The 22,252-nt window shown below is 35.7% G+C and overlaps 4 protein-coding genes across 5 annotated transcripts; 3 read left to right on the top strand and 1 right to left on the bottom strand.

The window, feature by feature from the left end:
* The first annotated feature begins 6,784 nt into the window (after window positions 1-6,784).
* On the top strand, window positions 6,785-10,122 carry LOC110787734 (uncharacterized). The gene is made up of 9 exons (XM_056829678.1): window positions 6,785-6,933; window positions 7,043-7,666; window positions 7,765-7,857; window positions 7,947-8,630; window positions 8,757-8,894; window positions 8,988-9,131; window positions 9,277-9,315; window positions 9,410-9,677; window positions 9,719-10,122. Exons 1-9 carry the CDS (start codon window positions 6,892-6,894, stop codon window positions 10,120-10,122), a joined length of 2,436 nt encoding a protein of 811 aa, XP_056685656.1. The 5' UTR covers window positions 6,785-6,891.
* Window positions 10,123-10,386: 264 nt separating this feature from the next.
* LOC110787735 (uncharacterized) lies at window positions 10,387-10,986 on the top strand. The gene is made up of 2 exons (XM_056828077.1): window positions 10,387-10,564; window positions 10,667-10,986. The coding sequence occupies exons 1-2, from the start codon at window positions 10,388-10,390 to the stop codon at window positions 10,799-10,801; spliced, it is 312 nt and encodes a 103-aa protein (XP_056684055.1). The 5' UTR covers window position 10,387; the 3' UTR covers window positions 10,802-10,986.
* Window positions 10,987-11,008: 22 nt separating this feature from the next.
* On the bottom strand, window positions 11,009-11,690 carry LOC110787736 (L10-interacting MYB domain-containing protein-like). Its single transcript, XM_021992380.2, has 2 exons — window positions 11,367-11,690; window positions 11,009-11,253 (listed from the first exon to the last, which is right to left on the bottom strand). The coding sequence occupies exons 1-2, from the start codon at window positions 11,688-11,690 to the stop codon at window positions 11,017-11,019; spliced, it is 561 nt and encodes a 186-aa protein (XP_021848072.1). The 3' UTR covers window positions 11,009-11,016.
* A 1,218-nt stretch (window positions 11,691-12,908) lies between these two features.
* Window positions 12,909-20,403, top strand: LOC110787714 (uncharacterized). 2 transcript variants are annotated; one of them, XM_021992353.2, is made up of 5 exons: window positions 12,909-13,134; window positions 13,241-13,465; window positions 14,554-14,664; window positions 18,392-18,448; window positions 19,689-20,004. In XM_021992353.2, the coding sequence occupies exons 1-4, from the start codon at window positions 13,009-13,011 to the stop codon at window positions 18,422-18,424; spliced, it is 495 nt and encodes a 164-aa protein (XP_021848045.1). In that variant the 5' UTR covers window positions 12,909-13,008; the 3' UTR covers window positions 18,425-18,448; window positions 19,689-20,004. The 2 variants fall into 2 exon arrangements, with proteins under 2 accessions (XP_021848045.1, XP_021848044.1); XM_021992352.2 differs by lacking the exon at window positions 19,689-20,004 and adding an exon at window positions 20,043-20,403 and having other exon boundaries at window positions 12,912-13,134.
* Window positions 20,404-22,252: the final 1,849 nt, after the last annotated feature.

Raw genomic sequence — 22,252 nt, 5'->3', positions numbered from 1 at the left:
ACAATTCTTCACTCCTCAGTTCCTGCTTCTAACACCCAACCAGATAAAAATAACATTATTCTCAAACATTAAAGCTTCATGATGCTACCGTCGCCGTCGCCGGCCGTCGTGGTGTCGATCCGAAGACTCGTCTTCTCCTTCTTTTCTCGTTGTTCCTTGCAGCAAGCTTCCACCAACTGCACCTCCACCACCTACTTCTGTCATTTGACTCTACCGCACCTCCACCATCTTATCGAAACCCACCGTCTTCCTAGCAGCACTAGCCGCATCTCCACCACCGTCATCGCCACCTCTTGTCATATCTACCAAATTCATCAAAAACCTAAATCGCAATTCAACAAAATCAAAGAAATAAAACCGAAAACCTGAAAACTTCAAGCGGAATCCATGGCCGCGAGCATCTATGGTCGGCGGAGAATACGAGGCGGAGAGGAGGAGAGATCGAGGAAGGAGAAGATAGAATGAAGGTGGCTAGGGTTTTGTAGGGACGGCGACGAGGAGGTAGTGCTTGAGTTTTGGAGGAGAGAGGGAGAGAGGGGGCTGAGATCCAGAGATTTTTGGAGGAGAGAGAAAGAGGCTAAGAAGAGAGAAGGGGAAAGTGAGAAACCAGACAAAAAAATCGATTTATATCGCGCGTGAGCCCACGCGCGCGTGGTTGTCTCACCTGGTCTTTCCTACACGCGCCTGTGAGGCGGTCTTACCGAAAAGTAGCTGATTATATTCTCGTTGGCGCTCACATTTAGTATTACTCTCTCTCCCCTTAACCTGTAGTTAGAAACTTATACGTTAATCTCTCATTGCAAATGAATTAAGTAAGTTTCATCTTTACTTTAATTTGCGTGAAATAAATATGGTGTTGACGATTAATATGGGTAAGCAGATCCAATAAAAAGTTGAAGCTACCATTTAATTTATCATTGAGTAAAAGCTCCAATAAACATGTCTTTGTGTTATGGGTAAGTTGATGTTTATTCAACTTTTTGTTGGTAAGGATCTAAATATACTATGATCGTAATTGCAGCAAAAATTGGTTATATGCTTTCCCATTATTTTTTTAACAAAAAAAAAGTACCTGAAAGAATCTAAGCAAGTCAATTTCAGGTCGCCCAATTTATAAACAGGTTTAGTTGGATTTGAGAATCTCAACCCGTTTATAAGCAAGTCAACCTGAAACCGATCCAACCCAACTCAACCCATTGTCAACCTACTTTTTCTTATTTGTAAAACACCTTATAAAAGTTCTTTTTTGAAAAAATACCATATATCTCACTATTTATTACTCCATCCTTCTGAATAAATAAATCATTTCAATATTTACACTATTCACATGCTAACTTTGACTTGATTTTAACATATAAAAATATATATGTTATCATATACTACCTCCGTTTCACAATACATGCATCATTTCCCATTTGCGCACTATCAATCAACACTGACAATCTTTCTTTCACCATTATATAAGGAAAAAACATAGTCAAGTGATATCTTGTTAAATTTCTATCAATACGAGTATTCCAAATATCAATCTTTTAATTAGAAATTTTACTTATACGTATTTAATGATATTAATGAATAAAGAAGTGTGTTGAAATACAATGCAAAAAGAAATGTAACATTTATTGTGGAAATGAGGTAGTAATGTATTGTTGAATTAGTCACAATGTATATTTCCACACGGAGTACCTTTTATATTGACAATTAGAAATACTAATGGTTAAAGTTATACATTGCCAAGTGTGATAATCAAAATGATATTTATTCAAAAACAAAGCGAGTAAATGACACACCTTAGTGTTAGATTCTGGCAAAAAAAAAAAAAAAATTCGGCCATCTACTCATTTTTACCCTCGCTCGCTCTTTTAACCTAAATGATATTTCACATCAAAGATTTTCACTCGCTCTTTAACCAAATTTATAATTCATAGCAAATATTCTAATTAATTACTATCTTCTATATGTAGTACTAAAAGACACACCATAAATGACACGTGTCATCTTCTGGTCCATCACGATAATATTTTTTAAAAATTAATAAAAATATGGAAAGAATAAAAAATACAATAAAATTAGCTAGATTAGGCAAAGATTACTTATATTATGCATAAGCAAATGTCACTCTCTTATTTGCCTCTCTTGTAGATATAAAAAAATTTATAACATAAAATAATTGATTCTATAATCATTTTGTTAACTTTCACCTCATAAAAATATTTGATTTTATTTTCCTCAAAAAAAAAAAAAAATTCGTTCTATACATGAGGAATATTTTTCTAAATTATCTTTTCTACATTTTAGTAAAAAATATAACAAATATAAGGTTATCTTTTTATAAAACAATCCATTATAGGGAGTACATAGTATGATATTTATGAAAATTTAAAAGTAGTCTATTGATTGTACTTACATAATTATTAAATTAGAAAATCAATCAAATATGAATAAGAGTGTATCAAAAATTACGATAGTTCTCTATAATATTTTAACAACTAAATTCAATAATTATAATTTCTATTGATTGTACTATAATATACGTAGTATATTTAGCAACTAAACTCGATAATTATCACCGCTATTGATTGTAGTGTTTTACTACTTTTAAAAAATATGTAACTTCCTTAAACATGGGCTAAACTTGCATAGTCTAATCTATCTACTAATCTACTACGTATCCTCAATATTTTAGATGCAACTTTTTGATTTTTACCCTATCTATTATATTCACACATCACTCTACTTTTTATGTTTTTGGTGATTATTAATACTTTATGTTGACAATAGTCATATACTCTATAGCATTTTGTTGGATTTAATTTTTCTAAATACTTACATAATACCACCATTTTTTTAAATAATTTTTATTGATCTGATCATTTAAGATATTAATAGTTGAAGTTACTCACTAAACACCGTGAAAATAAAAATGGTGCATTCCAAAAAAAAAAAAGAAAAGGGAATAGGTAGTAAACAAGAACATCGATGCTCAACTAACATGTGGTCCTCTCTCTACTTAAAAGAGCTTCTCCAAATATTTTAGGCTAAACAATTGAATTGTATTTAAGTCAAGTTTTAACAAACATTTGTATATATTATACTAAAGGAGGAGGAAGTAAAAACACATATCTGATATGTGTGTCCAAATACATATCAGAACATAAGACAAAATAGGAAAAAGGACAAAAAAAAAAATTAAATGGTACTTTTCTAAACACAAATGGTACTTTTTTTTACAGAATGGTATTAGAATGGTACTTTTTTTACATGAATGGTACTTCCTTTTTTGTCTTTTAGCTATTTGTCTTTTAGTTGATATGTGTTTGTTGTTGCATGCCCGATATCCGCCTCGACGCACTCACTAAAGGAGAGGCAAATGCATGTGGAGCTGACAAATATTGCTCTCTAATTTTCTTCTTTAATATAAATAACTAACATATGATAAAATAATTACTATACTGCGTATATATTTTACCTAAATCCTACTAGCTACTTATGGTAATAATCGATTAAGAACTACTTATTTACTTATGACAATATATTTCTTAATTTGAATCTATATCTATATTTATATCCATATACTCCGTACTATACTAAAAGAGAGGCAAATCGATGTGGAGATGAGAAATGTCGCTCTCAGATTTGCCTCTCTTATAACATAAATAATGACGAATTGTATGCACTATCAATTTTTGTTTACAAATTAAGTCATGGATATGTATAAAGAACGTTTACCTTTGATCATTTTTTATTTGAAGGTATGCGATTTCTGATAATAGATATATAAAATATTATAATAGTTGAATTTGATTATCAATTAAATTATTATAACACTATCGACCTTTTAAGAATTTGTGTCATATAATGAATACGGATATGCATAGCAGACCTTAACACTTGATTTAATATATTTAACAAGGCCGACTCAAACATTTTATAGGCCCAATGTTAATTAATAAGAAGGACAAAGTTAACGTACTTAGTTTGGAAGATATATTGTAAATTTCCTATCCTCAACCTTCAACAAAGATAAGAATTCAATCGAATTAGATTAAAAGTTCAAACAATGAACCCTACAAAAATCATGAATAATCAGTGAATTACGGTTGAAGGAGAAGGTAGGAAGGGTGGAGAGAAATAAACAGGAAGAAGTAATGAATTCATATAAATATTCTGATGGTTAAACCAGCAAATCCAAAGCAGCGTAGGAGTAGGATAGTCGAGAAGCAGTTTCATCAAGTTGAGGAAGCTAGAAGTGGAACAGGGAGAAAGAAATTCTGAAGCGCGCCAAACACCAACTGGAAGTGGAAGAATATTTTATTTTTTTAAAGATGATTTGAGATCATGGGTAATGGAAGGGTTAGAAATGTTTGTGTTTTCATTTAATGGTGGCCCGTTATTAAAGCGTTATTTCTTACACCGGTTTAGTACAAAGCGTTGTCTAATTTATTACCCGTTGTAAATTATACACATTTATAACAATGGTTTAAATAAGACCGTTGTCATATGCATTGCTGAGTTTTTAAAACTACTTGTCACAACGGTTCCTTGTTGAAATGTTGTTATATTGATCATCGGATTTTGTAACATTCGTAGTAGTGCATATACTTTTTTATGACGGGCCCTAGCATATATACTTAATTTTAAGTATCAAAAATAACTTTTGCCACATTCTCATTATCGTAATATTTTTGCCATAAATTTAAAAGTTAGTTGAAAGGAAAAGTGGATATTTATCTGATATAGGGATCGATGTTAGATTGTCAATGGGGCGGGTTGTTTGGGAGATCCCATGTACATCCTCCCCAAGTGGACGGAGATGGCGAAGATTTTGGTAGGTGGTGGGGTAAAAAATATAATTCCTCGTTGGTGACACGGTGATGATAACTTTTAGATTGGACCAGCCCGCATCGCTAATCCTTTATCAAATTGATTATGAATATATATTAAAAAAAATACTACTAACTTACATATTATAATTTTTTTTATTTAATAAATTACTCTACTAAGACAAATCAAATGTCAAAGACTTCAGAATAGAGTTTTAAAATTCAAAACTCTCTTACCAAAAAAAAAAAAGTTGAGTTTAGGGGTGAGTTTGAAGCGGGTGTGGATACACGGGATGGAGAGTGATGAAGAGGGGATGAATTTCATTTTGCACCTCTCGAGATAGGAATTGGAAGCAGGGGCGCACCCACAGTGCACATTGGGTAGACAACTGTCTAACCAATTTTTCTATTAAAAATTTGTTTAATTAGGCTAAGTTTAAAAAAAATATTAACTACAGTACTCCATCCGTATTTATTTAAGGGATACACTTGTCTTTTCCCGTCGTATTTATTTAAGTGATATACTTGCCATTATTAGTAACTTATCAACTCCACCGTCTAATTAAATAATACATCTAATTTACCCTATGACTCACCATCCTATTAAACAAATAATTTCAGAAACCCATCCCACCTCCCACCCCCAAAATGACAGGGTTCCCACTTGTTTGCTTGTTAAAATATCTATCCAACCTCACTTGCTTTATTATTTTATTTCATTCAATTATTCTTCTTAATACACGTGCCCACCAAGTGTATCCCTTAAATAAATACGGAGGGAGTATTTCCTAAGTCTACACGTGAATACGTGAGTTGGAGAAAAGTTGGTAAAATAGCATTCCTTTATTCTTGGGACCACAATTACAATTTCTTTATTCTTGGGACCACACTTACAAATAAATAAATAATAAAAAGAAATCAAAAAAGGTAACATACATAGTCATAGGGGAGGTTGTCTAAATCGATACTAGGTATACCATAACAATGGTATACTAGGGACATGTTGGTAATTTTAAGTGGAGTAAAGGTGGGTGGCCCACCATTAATTACAACTTCAGATATTTTCAACTTCTCTCTCTAAAAATCTGTTCCAAAATTTGAATTTCAAATTTATTTTTTAAATTCAGTTTTTCTTTTATTTCTATTTTATAATTTACTGATTATTAATTTAATGTAATGTAAAAAATCAGGTGGGTTTCATTTTTACAGTTTCTTTCCAAAATACGGTTCTTTCGTCTTCTTCCTCCTTGCGTGCTCTCCCGCTCAATTGTTCTCCCTCCAAATTCTCCGGCAAGAACTTCCCAAATTGTCAGTCTCTCGTTAGAAGGTTAGCCACTTCGTGGCCGGTTTCCAATTCATACCTTCCAAAAAGGGTGTTTGCCAGGGCGATTATAATCGGTGATATTTGTTAACTAACGAACTGCTCAACTTTTCAAGGTGAAGTTAATTTTTTTCTGTATGAATTGATGTTTAGTTCTTGTTTTGGTAATATTTTATGTTTTCACAGTTTTTTGGGGCTGATTTGATTTTTAGGGTTTCACCATTTTGTTTGACAATTGTGTTGCTGATGAATTGAAAGTGAATTTTTTTCACAATTATGTTCTAATTACTTGAAGTAGCTCTTGTTATGGAAATTTAAGTGTGTATATTTAATTTAGTGATGAAGTAGCTATTTTTATGGGCTTTTCATATTTTGGGGTTAATTAGTGGTTAATTTGTGGTTATTATGCGAATTTTATACTGTGATGTTTGTTGTTGAATTACTTTCCTAGTCGAATTAAGTAATTTGATAAGCCTTCGTTTAGGTAAAGTTAAACTGGTATGAAGGGTGCTTGATTAATGTTTAATTCGTGTGATGGCATGCTTTTAAAACTACCTTTGTTTGTTTTATTGTTGTTTGGTACTTGATCTGGTACCAAATGGAAAATATTACATACTTTGGTACATTTAGGTAAAGGATATATGATTTGGTATTTTCTTTGGTACCAAACCTAAATTACCAATGTGTTTGGTACTGTTATATCGAAGGTATGCATGGTATAATGATTGGTAAAATTGTATTTGTAGGATGGTTATCAAGGGACAAAGTGGTAGCAGCAGCAAACCTAGGGTGAGTGTCACTGCTCATTTTATGAGTGTATCGTATTTGCTGATAATTGATAGTATGTATATTGTTATACGTTTATTAACAAGATATGTATTTCAATATTGTTTTTAAGGAAAAACGCGTGGAAGTTGCTCGGAATAGTAAGCTAAAGGGCAAAGACCCTGTCGTCGATGAAGAAATGGAAGAAGATGAGGAAGGGCGATCGCTGTCTGGGGATGACAGTGAAGAATCTGTTTTTGACGGGGATGCATATGAAGATGATGAAGATGATGAATATGAGGATGAGATATATGAGGACGAAGAATTCGAGGATGAATTATGCCAGAGAACAGTGAAACGTGCGCCAAAGAAAAGGCAATCTGCTAAAAGCAGGAGGGTTATTTCATACGATGAAGTAGAGGAGGAAGAAGATATAGAAGACGAAGACGGTGAATATATGGATGGTGGGTATGAAGATGAAGGAGAGGATGTTGTTGTTCGCGTTCAGAAAAGAGGGAAGAGTTGGAAGGAGGTCGGGCAGAATGCTTTGAAGAAGAAGGCACATCTGCAGATGATGCGGAAGAGGCGTAGAGAGGATTATGATGATGTTGACGAGGGAAGGAGACCTGTGAAGAAGACGGTACTTCCTGCGATGAAGCAGATGGGTAGGAAGTTTGATGAAACAGGGGTAGCAAAAGGAAAGCCCCCTGCAAAACAGAAGGCAATCAGAGGGAATAACAGGAGGATGTTTGTGCGGGTATTTAATTTTGAAATTTATTCATTGTTTTTAAGGATTTTTATGGTATAATAATGTTTTTTCTACGTAGTTGATGCTAATGTTTTTTTCATATTTAGGTACCGATTCCCAAACATCCTCTGTCTAGGGGTGAGTATGCGAAGTTTCACGGCGTGGTAGTTGCTACTCAGCGGGCTAATTGTGGCCGGAAGGTACTATTGATCCTTTATTTAAAGATGAATTGTGTATTTTGATTAGGTTTTGTCAGTTAATTTATTTTTACTTAAACTATTATGTGTAGCAACCAAGCGTTATCTGTCGCACGGATGCATTTTCTAAGATTATTGCTGCTTTTGATGAGTCAAGGAGAAGTTGCGTTAGGAAAATGGGTTTCGGGGGGATGTTGGATTTGAAAATATCCAAGCTACCTAGGCAGCTGTGCTACTGGCTGATGTCCCGGTTGGATGGGGGTAACAGTTACCTTGTTGGAGGGGACGGCCATGTGTTGCCGATAACTGCTTCCCATTGGGAATATGTATTCGGATTCCAGAACAGCGGTCTTCCGGTGCCAGTGAAGGAGTCTGATCTTCCTCCAGGCACCCTTAAAGCGATGGCCCTCAAGTATGGTGAAAAGAATACATCAACCTTAAAGAGCACAATAATCATAGCCAAATCTGTAAAGGAATTGGCAGGGCCGGTTGACGGTGAAGGAAAGATAAAGCCCCTGGCTAATCAGCGTGATAGGGCCTCGTTCATGGAAAATTTCATGATTGTGTTGCTGGGGCAGATTTTATGTCCTTCTACCGATGGGGGTAACATGTCTTTAAAATTGCTAGGTGCAGTTTCCGTAGCAAAGAATGCATCACTGTACAATTGGTGTGAGTTTTGTCACACATGGCTTTTAGACTACGGAGACGCCTGTCAGCGGAAGATAGACCATCAGGGGTATGCCGCTGGGACTGGTGGTTGTGTGTTGTTTTTGCTGGTGCGTCTATCTTACTGAAATATTTAATGTATTAAATTATATAAAAGGTTAATACTGTTATTGTTGTGGTGTTAGTATCCTGTCTTCTATTACAGTGCCTTATCTGAAAGTGGATTTGTTTTACAGATTTTCTACCTAGACCATTTATGCAGGCATCCTGTGAGATGGGATGAGTTTCCCAGGATCAAAGTCTGGACACAGGAGGAAGTGGATGAGGCCAAGAATCGGGATAGGAAAGCGAGTGAAGATTATGGAAGGATTACGGTGGGTAACTGGTTGTTAGTTGGTCGTATTTGTCATATTAAATTTTGTATTATCTAATCTGACTGAAATCTATTCCTTTTATAATCTTTCCAGACTGTTGATGTTGTGTACGGGGATCCTCATCCCCTTTACGGCAGGGAGGGTAGACGGTCTCCCGCAGTAGAGGTTGGTGAGATGGTAGCACAGATGACTTCTTCAGAATGGAGATGCACCCTAGCTCAGGAGGTCACAGAGATGGTATGGGAAGTTAAACGATTTCCTCAATTTTATGTTGATGTTAGTGATTAATAGCCAAAAATGTTTTAGGGTTTCAAATAGTACTCATAAATGTCTTTAGGTGTACCATATGAATGATATTGATGTTGTTTGGTACTCTTTGTAGTGGGATAATTTTCAAATACTGAGTGTTAGTGATAAACAGGCATATATGTTTAACTAGTAAAAAATAGTACTCACCAAGGTCTGGAGGAGTCATTTCTGTGTGCATGAATTACTTTACATTTTTTTCTGTTTAGGTTATGGGGCAGCTTGCTCCATTATTGCAAGATCGCCGGGGCGTATCCCGTGAAAGAGGAATGAGGTCATATCATGCTACCGATCATTTGACGATAGATGTTGATGGTGTGGCTATGCCGTTGGACCAGTCTGTGAATAAGGTGCTTACAGAGTTGGATGCCGATGACGATTCCGATGTGGAGTTGCAACCGTCTGATGGGGGACGTGTATTTGTGGGCCCTCATGTGAGTGTGCCAGTTATGAATCCCCTAGACCCGGTCAGCCACGGTGATGTACCTTTGTCCACACTGCTGATGATGTTGGTGTAGTAGCAACTGACCCAGAAACAAGCAAGCACCCGGTCGACCAGACACAACAGCACGTACAGGTTCAAGCTGGTGACGGGCCACTTCCAGATGGAATGTCATCGGAGAAGGTGGGACAGCTGGGTGTAGTTGAAGACAAAGAGGATGGTGAAGACAATGGTGAGGATAATGTTGAGGAGCCGGAAGAGCAGGATGGTGGCGTCAAGGATGGGGGGCCGAATAATAGGGATGATGACGATGATGAGGGACCGGCTAATGGTCCTGTGCAAGGAACGGTTGCAGCATCGCCCTTGGAGAACATCGCTCAAGAGAACCCCTCTGAAGATAAGAACAGTGAAGAGAACACCAGTCAAGATAACCCCACTGAAGGGAACACCACTGATGAGAATCTCCAAACTGATGACTAAGAAGGACCACGGGAGAAATTGATCCTAAGGATTCCGAGAACAAACCAAAAAACACGCTATCGGCAGACGCGAGTACGAATGACAAAACTTGAGAGTGACGTAGTAGCTTATGTGGAGTCATACAATCGTAAAGGGAAAGAGCAGTACGTTCTACAACTTTTACTCATGTAACACTTAAGTACGTTGTATACACTAATGTACGTTGTACATTTATATAATGATAATCACTTGTATCATATCTGTATTTTATGTTTGCAGGGGGGCCATGCTTATCGAGTGTGATGGTAATGATGCAAATCGGATGATGTGCTACTCGGTTGTGCGTCCTAGGGAGTACGTGCATTCCCAGTATGTTCGGGCCGTTGCAAACATATACAACAGGGAATGGGCTCTGGAATACCCAACGAATTCTCGCAGAATCATGCTGGACTCCTCATTTGCGGTATGTTCTCCTAATATTATGTTCTCCTAATATTCACCATTAATGAAATCAATAAAGTAAGCGTACGAGGTTGCTTAGTTATTTTGTTATTGTGCTTTACAGTATCAGAAATTAAAGACGAGGGAAACATATGCTGGTCTGCTGAAGAAGTGGTCCACCCCTCTCCAGAAGATTGTGTCAGCTGATATATCTGTGGTAAGTCTAATTAGTCTTTTTACTCCATGTTTATATGTCTGATTATATGCCAACAACATGTGTCTGACTATTTTCGGACTAATAACTGAGTGATGAGGCTGAAGAAGTGGTCCACCCCTCTCCAGAAGATTGTGTCTTTTTACTCCATGTTTATATGTCTGGTCATTGTTTGAGGCTTCACGAGTCGCACGTCCTTGTGAACTACCTCCAAAAGTAGAATTACTTGCTTGTTCTACAAAACTCTCAAAAAACCTCTCTTAATTTAGCAAAGCAGCAGTAAATTGGTTACTTGAAAAATAGGTCTCACCTCCATGTTCTCCTACATTCTCTTCCTCAATTTTTTCATTGTCTACAGTAAGGTCTTCAATGTGATCCATTGATGGTACATAAACATTTTCTCCTGTAGCATAAGAATCCCCAAATAAGCTTTCCCATTTCACTTCCAGTTCCATGTTGACACCCTTTAGTCGGAACTTTTTATACTCTGGATTCTCCTACAATAATATTAAAAAAAATTAAATATAAAAGTTAAGATACTTTTAAACTATTAATTTTCTTAATTTGATTTTATTACTAAAAGTTATTATTGAAAAGTAAAATTACACACCTCAATTTTTCTTTGCCACCACTCAGTTGAAGCATCAATTTTTCCTGTATATGGATCCCACCCTAAACCAGTTTCTGATAGCTTTAAAGCTTTCCAATTACGCCAATCTTTCCTCATTGCATCATATTTGTTCTTGCAATAATTCGGGTTACTAAGTTCACGTCCAATCTTTTTTTCGACATCCATTTGAATGTCCTTCCACTTGAAAAATTGTGCCTTGCCATTATCCTTAATGAACGTAAGACAAACTTCACATAAGATGATTGTGTCCTCATCACTCCACTTAAAAACCTCTCTGGTTCCGTCTTTGTTACTCGAAGACATCTAACACAACCACCAAACATAACCATTATGTCTATAAATAACCAAAATTACCTTAGTTCTATGCGTACAATGGTGTAAAATATAATTGAGAGGCTTCAAGTTTGAGATCATATTATTGATAAACCAAGATATATGTAGTACAAAGCATAACCTAATTCTACACGGCAAATCACACTATTAGGCTAGCACAATACCAACTATGCCTAGGAAACTCAACATCATAAACTAACATAAATACTCCTACAATATCCATCACGTCAATATATAGTACAAGATATCCTACGATATGGCAAACTCTAACTCTACCAAGTTTAGTAATTCTATGTAATTGGGAAACTATTCAAAACCTAATTCAATACTAGCTACCAATATATTGCAGACGAATTCCACATGTTGATTGAAGTTCATGAAAAAATCATGAGGATCAGTGGCCAATTAATATATGTAACCAAGAAAATATCAAGAACATTGAATTTCATAAACTATTCAAAACCTAGTTCGATACTACACCAATATATCTTAACATTAACAACAACTCTGACAACCACATATATACTTGCCGCAAACAACCCAAATACACCCAAGATTGGTAGCACGTAATAAGTATACAAACCAAAGCAATAATCATGAAATCATGAAGTTTTTTCTTATATTAATTTTTTTAACACTATCATACAATACCTTAAATTCCTAGAAAAATCCTATTTGTATATCTTAAAATCCTAGAAAAACCCTATACTATTCAATACCAAAACTGCTTGAAAAATTATACGTATAGAAAATCAAATTAAAATATGGACAAAGAAAAAAATATTCAAGGGAGAGAAGACATACCTGAAGGGAGAATGGAGAGATTGATATTTGATGATAGAAGGATTTTAATGGAGATGGAGGATTTTGGAGGAGATGGAGCGGCGTGCGTGGGAATATGGGATGAGAAAAATATGTAACGCTACTTGTGAGGATGAAACGTTAATATTTCTAACGTTTGATAAAAGCTCCTCTACCTCTACCTCTACCTCTACCTCTAACCTCTACCTAAAACACTACCTTGCCAAACACTCACATTTTTTTCAACTAGCGTTTTGACTATGTCAAAACACTAACCGCTACTCCAAAAGCTACGGCCGAACAGGGCTTAGTGTTTCACAAAATTTCCTTTTTTTTAAAGTCGTTAAATGAAAAAAAAAACAAAAAAACCCAATCGTTACAAAAAATTGAGCAAAAGAGCGGAGTCTAGAATTGACGTTCAGCTAAAGAAGTGTTTTGTACTCAGTAGTCCGTACAGGCAGTAGTCCGTACAGGCAGATGCCATAAAATGATACTCAGAAATTCGGAGCTATGGCGATTCTTCATCAAAGAAGCTTGCAATTCATCAATGGCGATTGTCAAGTTCTTCTGCTTCCTTCACGTCACTCGCACCTACGTTCTGGACGTTGCCAGTGTAATCTCTCTTTCTCTCTCCTATACAAACTCGATTGAAACTCCGAATTCATCAGTGTCGTTAATCAAACATATTAAATCATAAAATTCCTCTATAATTTTTGCAGATTCCGGGTCCAAGCATGCTGCCAACCTTGAATATTACCGGCAATGTAGTCTTAGTCGATCGAATTTCGCCTCGCTTTAGCAAAATTGCTGCGGGAGATATTGTCATTGTCGGGTCACCTGAAAACCCTACAAAAGTTATTACAAAGAGATTAATTGGTGTAGAAGATGATAGTATCACATATCTTGTTGATCCTAAGCATACTGAGAAATGCAACACTGTTGTGGTATCCTCATTTTCTTTTTTTTTTTTTTTGAAGGGACTCATTTTCATTCTTACTTTATATTTTAATTGGACTTTATACGTCAGTAGCTGTTTTTATCGGTTTGGCTGATGTAACGAATTGACCCTTAACTCTTGTTAATTGCGAAATTAACCCCTTAACGTCTATTTTTAGCAATTAGGACTGTAGTTTTTGGCCGATTTCCGGTGAAACTGTGGCCGGAAATTGATAATGTGGTACTTTATTTTATTCAAAGAAATTTTTTCTCCAATTTTTAGTTAGTTTTTTGTTCTCTGAAATTGTCAAATGATAGTTGTGGGATTTAGTTGTAAAATGTAAATCTTGTTGGTTATTTGGCAACTTAATGTGAATGAGTAGGATTATGAATAGCATGGTGTTGTTAGACCATGATATTGGGGTTTTAAGCTACAAGAATTTTCTTTTAAATATAAATTTGTTTGAGTTCTTAGGATTTTACCATCTTTAATACGTCAAATGGTTTATGAAACATCTCCAATCAGATCCTATGAAAATATGTAGTACTAATGAGGCAAGGTGTTATTTCTAGAATATCAATTTATTCAAAGCTGTAGATATCTTATTGACCTAAGTGAAGCTTACAAAAGAAAATGTGGCCTAGAATGTATCAAGTGCAAGTGAATTTGACTGCTTGATAGTTAAACATGCTAATTTACTTGATTGGATATGATTTGTTGAAGGTTGATGTTTTAGAAGTTAATCTGATATTCCATATTGTAGAATCCCCTCTGACAAAATAAAAAAAGAAACATGTGTATCCTTTGACTGTAGTTAGACAACTTAAGAGCCTACAAGCTTCTAGAAGTTTGTGAACATTTACTCATTACTCAACATGGGAGAACCAAGGGAGATGGTTTCTCTTCTATATCGAGAGACTCCGATCCTAACCTCCTTATTGCGACTGCTTGTGCAATGACTACTTGGTTTAGTAGTCGTTGTTCTATTGTTAAGTACTGTTTCTTATCATCTGCTTTAGATTTCTGTATGTTAGTTTTGGTATCTGTTTTTATTTTCTCTCCACCTGAAGTTTATGATTTTCCTATTTTGTGCAGGTACCAAAGGGGCATATGTGGGTGCAAGGCGATAACATATATAACTCCAGGGATTCAAGAGAATTTGGCCCTGTTCCTTATGGTCTTCTCTATGGGAAAGTATTTTGGAGAGTGAGTCAACAAATTGAATAAATTGTGCACTTGAATCAAGATGAAATTTTCTTAACTACTGATTTTTAATTGAAACAAATATTATCACTGTTGGATATAGCCTTTACCTTGTTTACATATCAGAACTTGTTGCTAAAGGGCTGAGGGATTTATGATGAGTGGAAGGGCTGAGGGATTTTCATTTTTATGATACATGGATAGTTTGGTTATCTTTGTGATTAGAGTATTATGAATTCATGAAGTGTTTTGCATGTGGTCTTCTGGGCGTTTTTCAGTTATTGCAACCCTTTGTTCTTTTTTATTATTTGATGTTCCCTAGTTTATGCTTCTCAAAAAGCTAAGAAAGTTGTGTGATTGATATGCTTGGAACTGGTTGTTTTAGCTTCATCTACTTACGGTATAGTGATAAGAATTACTTCCTCCGCTCCAAATTAATTGACACGTTTATGTTTGGCACGCATATTAAGGTGAAGTGAGAGAGTCAAAAGTAAAAAATACCCTTCCCTTCACTACCCTCGCCCACCTTCCCTTCCCTTACCCACCTACCCCTGGCAAGTTGACAGAATTTCAGCCACCACCAACACCACCGCAACCATTAACTTCTCATCTGCTCCACTGCACGCCTCCCTCACCTCCTCCCTTTCCGGTGACGTTCTTGATTGCTCCACCATACCTTCCCCCCTTTCCCCATTTTTTTTAAATTAAAAAAACTTGAAACCTAAGGAGGAGTTTAATTAGCTTGATTCCAACGAACGCCCGAGGAGCCAAAGTCCACGAGGGACAAGAGAGAACCTCCGGGGGGTGGGGGGGGGGGATGAGAGGAGAGGAGAGGAGAGGAGAGAAGAGAGGCAGCGATGACGGAGGATAGGGTCTTGAGAGAGGAGAGGTGAGTTTTTGATGGGGAAGGGAGGAGACAGGAGAGGATTGAGGTTAACTTTGTCATTTTGCCACATAAAACTGGCCCAAAGTAGAACCGCGTCATCTTAAAAGAAACGTCCCGAAAGGAATACATGTCAAATAATTTGGAACGGAGGAAGTGGATGTGAACGGGTTTTGCTGACATTTAACTATGTAAGAACTCCAACATTAAGTAGCTGATGTTCGTGGGCCATAAACGACGTAAACTCCATCAATCAATTTAGCATGATTGAAGATGTAATGTCTATAACTGCTTAGCTTATGGATATGCAGTCTTTGCTGTTTTCTCAAGCTCAATAAACTATGGCTTAATTAGGATGATGTCAAAGCTCACGGCTTTGCTTCGTATTCTAAATCTTTGTTTCCCCCCTGGATTTTCTTGACGAAGCTCATTGAAGGTTTAAGATGCAAAGTTTTTAGATGTTTTGTTTGTAAACATGAATCTGTCTTCTTATTGAATTTGTTCCTGCAGAACACCTATTGGGCTGGCTTCATTTGTCTTTTACAAGTCCTTCATATTTTTCTTTCATTGAGAGGGAGGGTGGGCCGGGGGTGTGTGGGCTATTTGCCACTCTTATTTATTTCCCTCAGTCTTTGAGGTTTACCAACCAAGAAAGGCATGGGATACCCCCTTTCGACCAGTGCTAAAAAAGCGCGCTTTAGTGCGAAGCTATAGGGAAAAGCACTTAATTATCTCTGATCTAAGCGTTTGTGATTAAGCATGCCGAAGCGCGCTTCATTGAAAATATATTTTTTAATTATTACTTTACGTTGAAAGCTTTTTTTATATGTTATTTTGTTTTGGACCACACCCTGTTAATCCTTAACAATAGAAAGCGGGCCAAGAGTCCAAAAGAAAAGGAAAAAGAAGAAAAATAGAAGGCAACAGTCACAAAAGCAGGCCCTAGCTTCTTGATAAACACTATGTTATATGCTTTATTTTTGTTAAAACAAAGAGTAATATATTGCTGGAACAAATCTGATGTTTATATATTTTGTGGTTATTTAGTAAGATATACGAAGTATATGCATAATAGTAAAGAACCTTTAATTCTTAAAAAGTGCGCTTCACTTTGCTGAAGCGCGCCTTGCGCTTAGGCTCTAGGACTCATATCGCTTTAGTGCGCTCTACGCTTTTTTTTTATACACTGTTTCGAACTATGTCTATGATGATACACGGATTCCAGAAGTTGGAGAACAATAGCTGCATTTAGAGTATGTGGATAAGTCCTAAACATGATCCCTTTTAGTCAAACTACAAATCCACTAATGACAACACATACCACATTGATGAATTAGCTGGAGGTCTTCAAACCTCAAAATCTAATTACGGAATATGCAGGGTCATCTAATCAGAATCCACTTTTAAGACCATCTTCCCTAAGTTAGTGACAATGTCTTTGGTGGGGAGTGCCGGAAAATCACTGAAGGAGAAACAACCTGGTACATAATCATCTTTATTACCAAATGGATCACATACTTGTTGAGTGAATTCTTTTGCTGATGTAGTTGTGACTGTTAAGAGGAATTGTGGGGTCAACTATGGTTACTCCTGCTCTTCATTTTACCTCAAGTACCGTGTCGGATCCTTGACACTCCGGCACTTCATTTTGGACTAAAACCATGGAAAATGTTCGTAATTGAGCCGAGTAGACACTTGGACACGTACCCGTGTCCGACACGAGTGCCAAAGTCCGAGTAACATAGGGGTCAATGTGCCTGTGAAATGGAGGAATTTATCCCAAGCATGAAGCTGGATGGCCTTCGAGGGTTTATAATAACTAATGACCAATCATATCAAAGGAAGTTCATAATGGAATAAAGGAACTTCAATGTTTAAGACTAAACATATTTGGCTTCTAGTAATGTCCCTTTATGGTAACCTAGTCGACCCCCAGTATTGCTCCTTCACTAACATGTATAGATGGAGCCTAGGAGTGGTTACCAGAAATTGGTGTCCTCTTTTGCAAGCCTTCATGAATTCCAGAGCTGCTAAATTGGCATATCTAGGCTGCTAGACACAGTGTTCTTTTGGAAAGGTCCAAGGCTATGTTTTAAAGAGAATTAATAAGTTTCTTACATATCTATAAACTCCGAGGGTTATTCACATTATCTTGATTTGTCCGTGCCATGTTATTAGAGTAGTGGTTATAGTTATCTGATTATTGACAAGCCCTTTTTAGTGTTTAGAAGCTGTAGTACACCCATTTCTTCATTTTTAGTGGGAATGTCTTTTCTACTAGGTTTATTAATTGAATAATATTTTCATTTATTTCTACATGTTGCCAGATCTTGTAATGTCATATTCTTTGCCATCCCTAAGCTATGTTCTGGTCATAGTGCTATATCTCAATGTAGGTCCAAAGTAGCTGAATGCTTCTCCAGTCTTTTATGAAATTGTGAGAAATTTTAGAGCTTAGGTCTGAGGTACTAGCTGTTAATCAATTGCACGTCCTTAGCTAATTGCTTGTTGCATCACTTGGAAGCCCAAGAGCATTGTTGCCTATTGAAAGATAAACAAAGCTTTGCCAGCATATGCTCTTACACCTGCAGTTACATGAGTTTCTGCTTTTACCAGGATTTGATCCATCCAAAGAGTTTTTAGGTTCTTTCTTCAAGATGGTTGTATGTATGTAAATATGTATATGTATATTGTGATTATTTTTTTGTCTGTTCTAGGTTGTGGTTTCATGTTTACTTTGTTTTGACTATGTGAGTTCTTTTGCTGGGATACTCTAGCATTAATTGTCTGCATCTGAAGATTCGGTTGTAATTCTGGATCTGATCTCTTAAAATCTGAATTTTGTAGATTTGGCCAATGAAGGATTTTGGACCATTGTGATTAGTTCCTATGTTGCAGAGAAAGGTATGCAAAATGTATTACTTATTCCTTCTGACAGTAGAAGATTGTTCACCTGAGACATTTATTGTTATTTTCTTTTTTGATTTGTACTGAGAAATGAAAATACTAATAGGCATGGTTTGAGCAAAAAAAAAGTGTCAATGAATGATAAATCTCATGCTATCGTAATGTGAAGAACCGAAAGAGCTCTATAAGATTAGAAGAGTTCCTGCTAAGTTATTCTTGACCGGGTTATTTTGAGCACATGTTAAAGGGGGCCCTTTTGATCGCAGCCAGCCTTCTACTCTTCATCCTATTGCATTTTCACACCGATGCACAATGATTTTTGTGCTTAATGTGAACATGGTTCTGTTATAGACTGAAAACTCAGATAAATGGAAATGAGGAAGAAGAGGAAAATTCGGGGAAGGATTGATAGTAGATTGTATTTGATACGATTAGATAACCAAATAGAGCATACAATCCCAATTTAAGTGACCGGACACTCTCGCTCTTCCAAACTATACAGAAATGAGTGTTGTTAAAACTCTCATCATTTGCATCATAACGTTCCCTCTCAGTGACCTCCTCTATATATAACTGCTAGTTGTCATCCTCCCCCAGCTAATTATAACTAACTAAGTTTGTATTACCTAAAATGTCCCTCCCCTATAATTGATGGCGTTACATGCATTACAGGTTCTAAATGGTTTCAACTGGATTGGTTTATTTGTTTAATCCAGGCCCGCAATTTAGAACATAGAATTTGGTCTCTTGTCTCTCTAAAATGCCCTGCTCCTCGCTTCCTGTTCCACTGTTCCACTTTATGTGGATGTAAATTGTGTCAGCTGTAGTATTGTTTTTAAATTGACTTTTTTTGTTCTCCTGAATATTTACGCATTTATTTCTGCTTTGTACTTATCGGGGAATGGTAAAGTGTCTTAGTTTGCTTTTCTTTACTGTACTCCTTCCATTCTTTTGCTTATGTGCCTAGATTCATTATTTCGTATTTATCATTTTGCTTGGCATGTCTGGCTCTCGGAGGATTTCATCTTCCCCATGACAAACTTCACATCACTTTTTTAACCAAAAATTTCTCTTGTTTTCTTGTTTCTCTCTATCTACAGTTAATCTTTATTCTATTTCTAAATATATATTTAATCTTTGTGCAACCGAAATGTGAAGTTCATTATTAGATGGAATAGAGAATTTGGATTGAATTTCAAAAGAAGCCAGGGTGACAAAAAAATAACTTGGAATCTAGGTTGAAGGGAGTTAAAAACAACATGAAGAAAGTGGGTTTGCAAGAGTATACCACTAGATAGAAGCAAGTGGAGGAAGAGGATCTTTGTAGATGAACAAAGGAGATAGTCTTGGTTGAGTTGGTTCATGCTGCCAAGTGCCAACCCCTTCCTTTTGGGAAGAAAGTTTATGTTTGTTTGTTGTATAGTCTAGTCTGTCTATGAGCCTAATTTTTTCCCCTTTACATTTCTGGCCCGATGGCTATACTTAGTTGATTCATGGCTTTGTTAGATGTCAATGTTTGGTTTCTTTTGCTGGGAGTTAATTGATGAGTTCTTCAACGTAATGCAAGTATGCCTCCTGATTTCTCTGGCAGGGTGGTTTCTTGACAATGATCGTTGAAATGACAGATTTTACAAGGATGCTGACAATGATTGCTTGAATCAGCTAGATTTAATTTTGTAAAGGTCCTAAAACACGGCATTTTCTTTTTCTTTTTCTGGGAAATGAAGGGTAGTCAGCTATCATATGTTAGTCTTATTTGCCTATTACAGGGTAAGATACATGATTAAGGTTTTGAGCATTGAATATTTTGGCACCTTGGAATGCAGTAGCAGGTTGGCTGTACATTTTTGAGATGGGAATATTTGTAAAATTCTGTGGTGTTGGCATTACTGTTCTTGTTTGGTTCCCAGTGGTATTATTGAATGGAAAACTTCTTGCAGCAGTTGCTGGCACCCCCCTCTTCCCTTGCCTTTTTTGTCCGACGATGATGGTAGAACACAGGGTCATCATCATTTGAGTCATATTCGTATCTACTCATCAGACATTTGTAGCTTGCATCAGTTTCCTTTTTATTGTTGAGATCGTTATCGTAATATTGCTTATTTGGTTTGAAGATCTTGTGAATAAGAACAATATTAAATGGATGAGATACGGGTGACGGATCATGTCCGATATGAATGAACGCTTCACTCCATACGTCGACCACTATCCATCCGTTTAATACATTTTTTTTCGTTCTAAATTTTATAATACTATTTAGAGAAAAATGTGATTCTTGTTGCAAATTATTATTTTTCAAGTTATTTTTTGTTTGTTTATATGTAATTATTTTATACACAAATTCTTATTTACAAAGGTTGTACAATAAACATTGAACACCGGAGTAAAAGTTAACTCAAAATGCTTAAAAGTTAAGCTTATATATGTAAAAGTTATCTATTTTTAAGTGATTTTTTTTTCATTTTAATAAAACTTATTTCTTCAAAATCACTAATCATTATAAAATTAATAATTTAACCCTTTAAAATATTTATCTATCAAATTTCTTTTATTAATATAAAAGTTAATAAAAACTAGGTTAAAGTTACAAAAAAATGAGTAAAAGTTATCTTGGTGTACAATAAATTTATTGTACACCTTGTGCGCGCAAGACCTTTTGTATTTCATATTGTTGAAAATTACTTCTCCCTTTTTATTTTTATTAAGGGATACAATGTTTTTTATTCGGCCGTGTTTTATTAAGTGATATATATATATATATATATATATATATATATATATATATATATATATATATATATATATATATATATATATATATATATATATATATTTTGGTATGTCATGGTTATCACTTTCAATTATATTAATCCTTCTCCATCTTGTGGTCATCTTTTTTTTCTAACAATAAATAATTCACTTATTATCAACTTTATAACAAATAATAACCCTCTACCATCACTTACATCTTATTTTAATAAAATTAATTTAGCCTCTTGAAATCCCGTACTGGTCAAATTGTATCACTTAATAAAAATACAGACGGAGTTTATGCCAGAGTTTATGTAATTTTTTTAAAATACAAAACATTAATCTGGTATTATCCTAATCAACTTGTTTCATCTGCGGATGGATGGATGCCGGTGATGAGTTAAACAAGCGACAGATGGATGCGGGTGATGAGTTAAGCGGGTGACAAATGGATGCAGTGGGAACGAATTAATAAACTGATGTACGCAAATGAAACTTCACCCGATTTGAAACCGATCCATTGACATCCCTAGTTTAGAATCGCATAATGACTTGTAATCGTTATTTGTAAAGAGTGGGATGTCATTATGGGGTCATTACACCTCTATATTATTTTTTATTACTTTTAAAGGAAAGGTACACGGTTCTAAGGTCTCCCTATCTCAGGGAAAACCAAAGAATCTAAAAGTCTCCCTATCTCAGAGAAAGACTAATAGATTAGAAAATAAAAAGACATAAAAACAAGAAAATAAAAAAACTAAAACTAAAACTTCTCAAGGAAGCCAAATAAACAGAGCTTCCCAATGAAGCTAATACAAGAGAGGTGTCAAAATAACTAGGGAGTTCAACTCAGCATGTGTCGATCTGAGTGATGTCGAATAGAAGATCTTCATAGTGGTCTCCGAAGACGAGTATGTCGGCGCCTGAAGTTCACCGATTGGGAACGAAGAAGCAAAGGGTATTATGCTAGCCAAGGAAATGAGGCGGTCGAGAAGCAAGAACATCTTGCTTAAAATTTCTGAGAAATAAAAATAAACAGATGGAACGATG

This window comes from Spinacia oleracea, chromosome 5, assembly GCF_020520425.1.
Source record: "Spinacia oleracea cultivar Varoflay chromosome 5, BTI_SOV_V1, whole genome shotgun sequence".
Lineage (NCBI taxonomy): Eukaryota > Viridiplantae > Streptophyta > Magnoliopsida > Caryophyllales > Amaranthaceae > Spinacia > Spinacia oleracea.
Note: the sequence above shows the minus strand (reverse complement) of the source record. Positions and strands in the feature narration are given on the sequence as shown.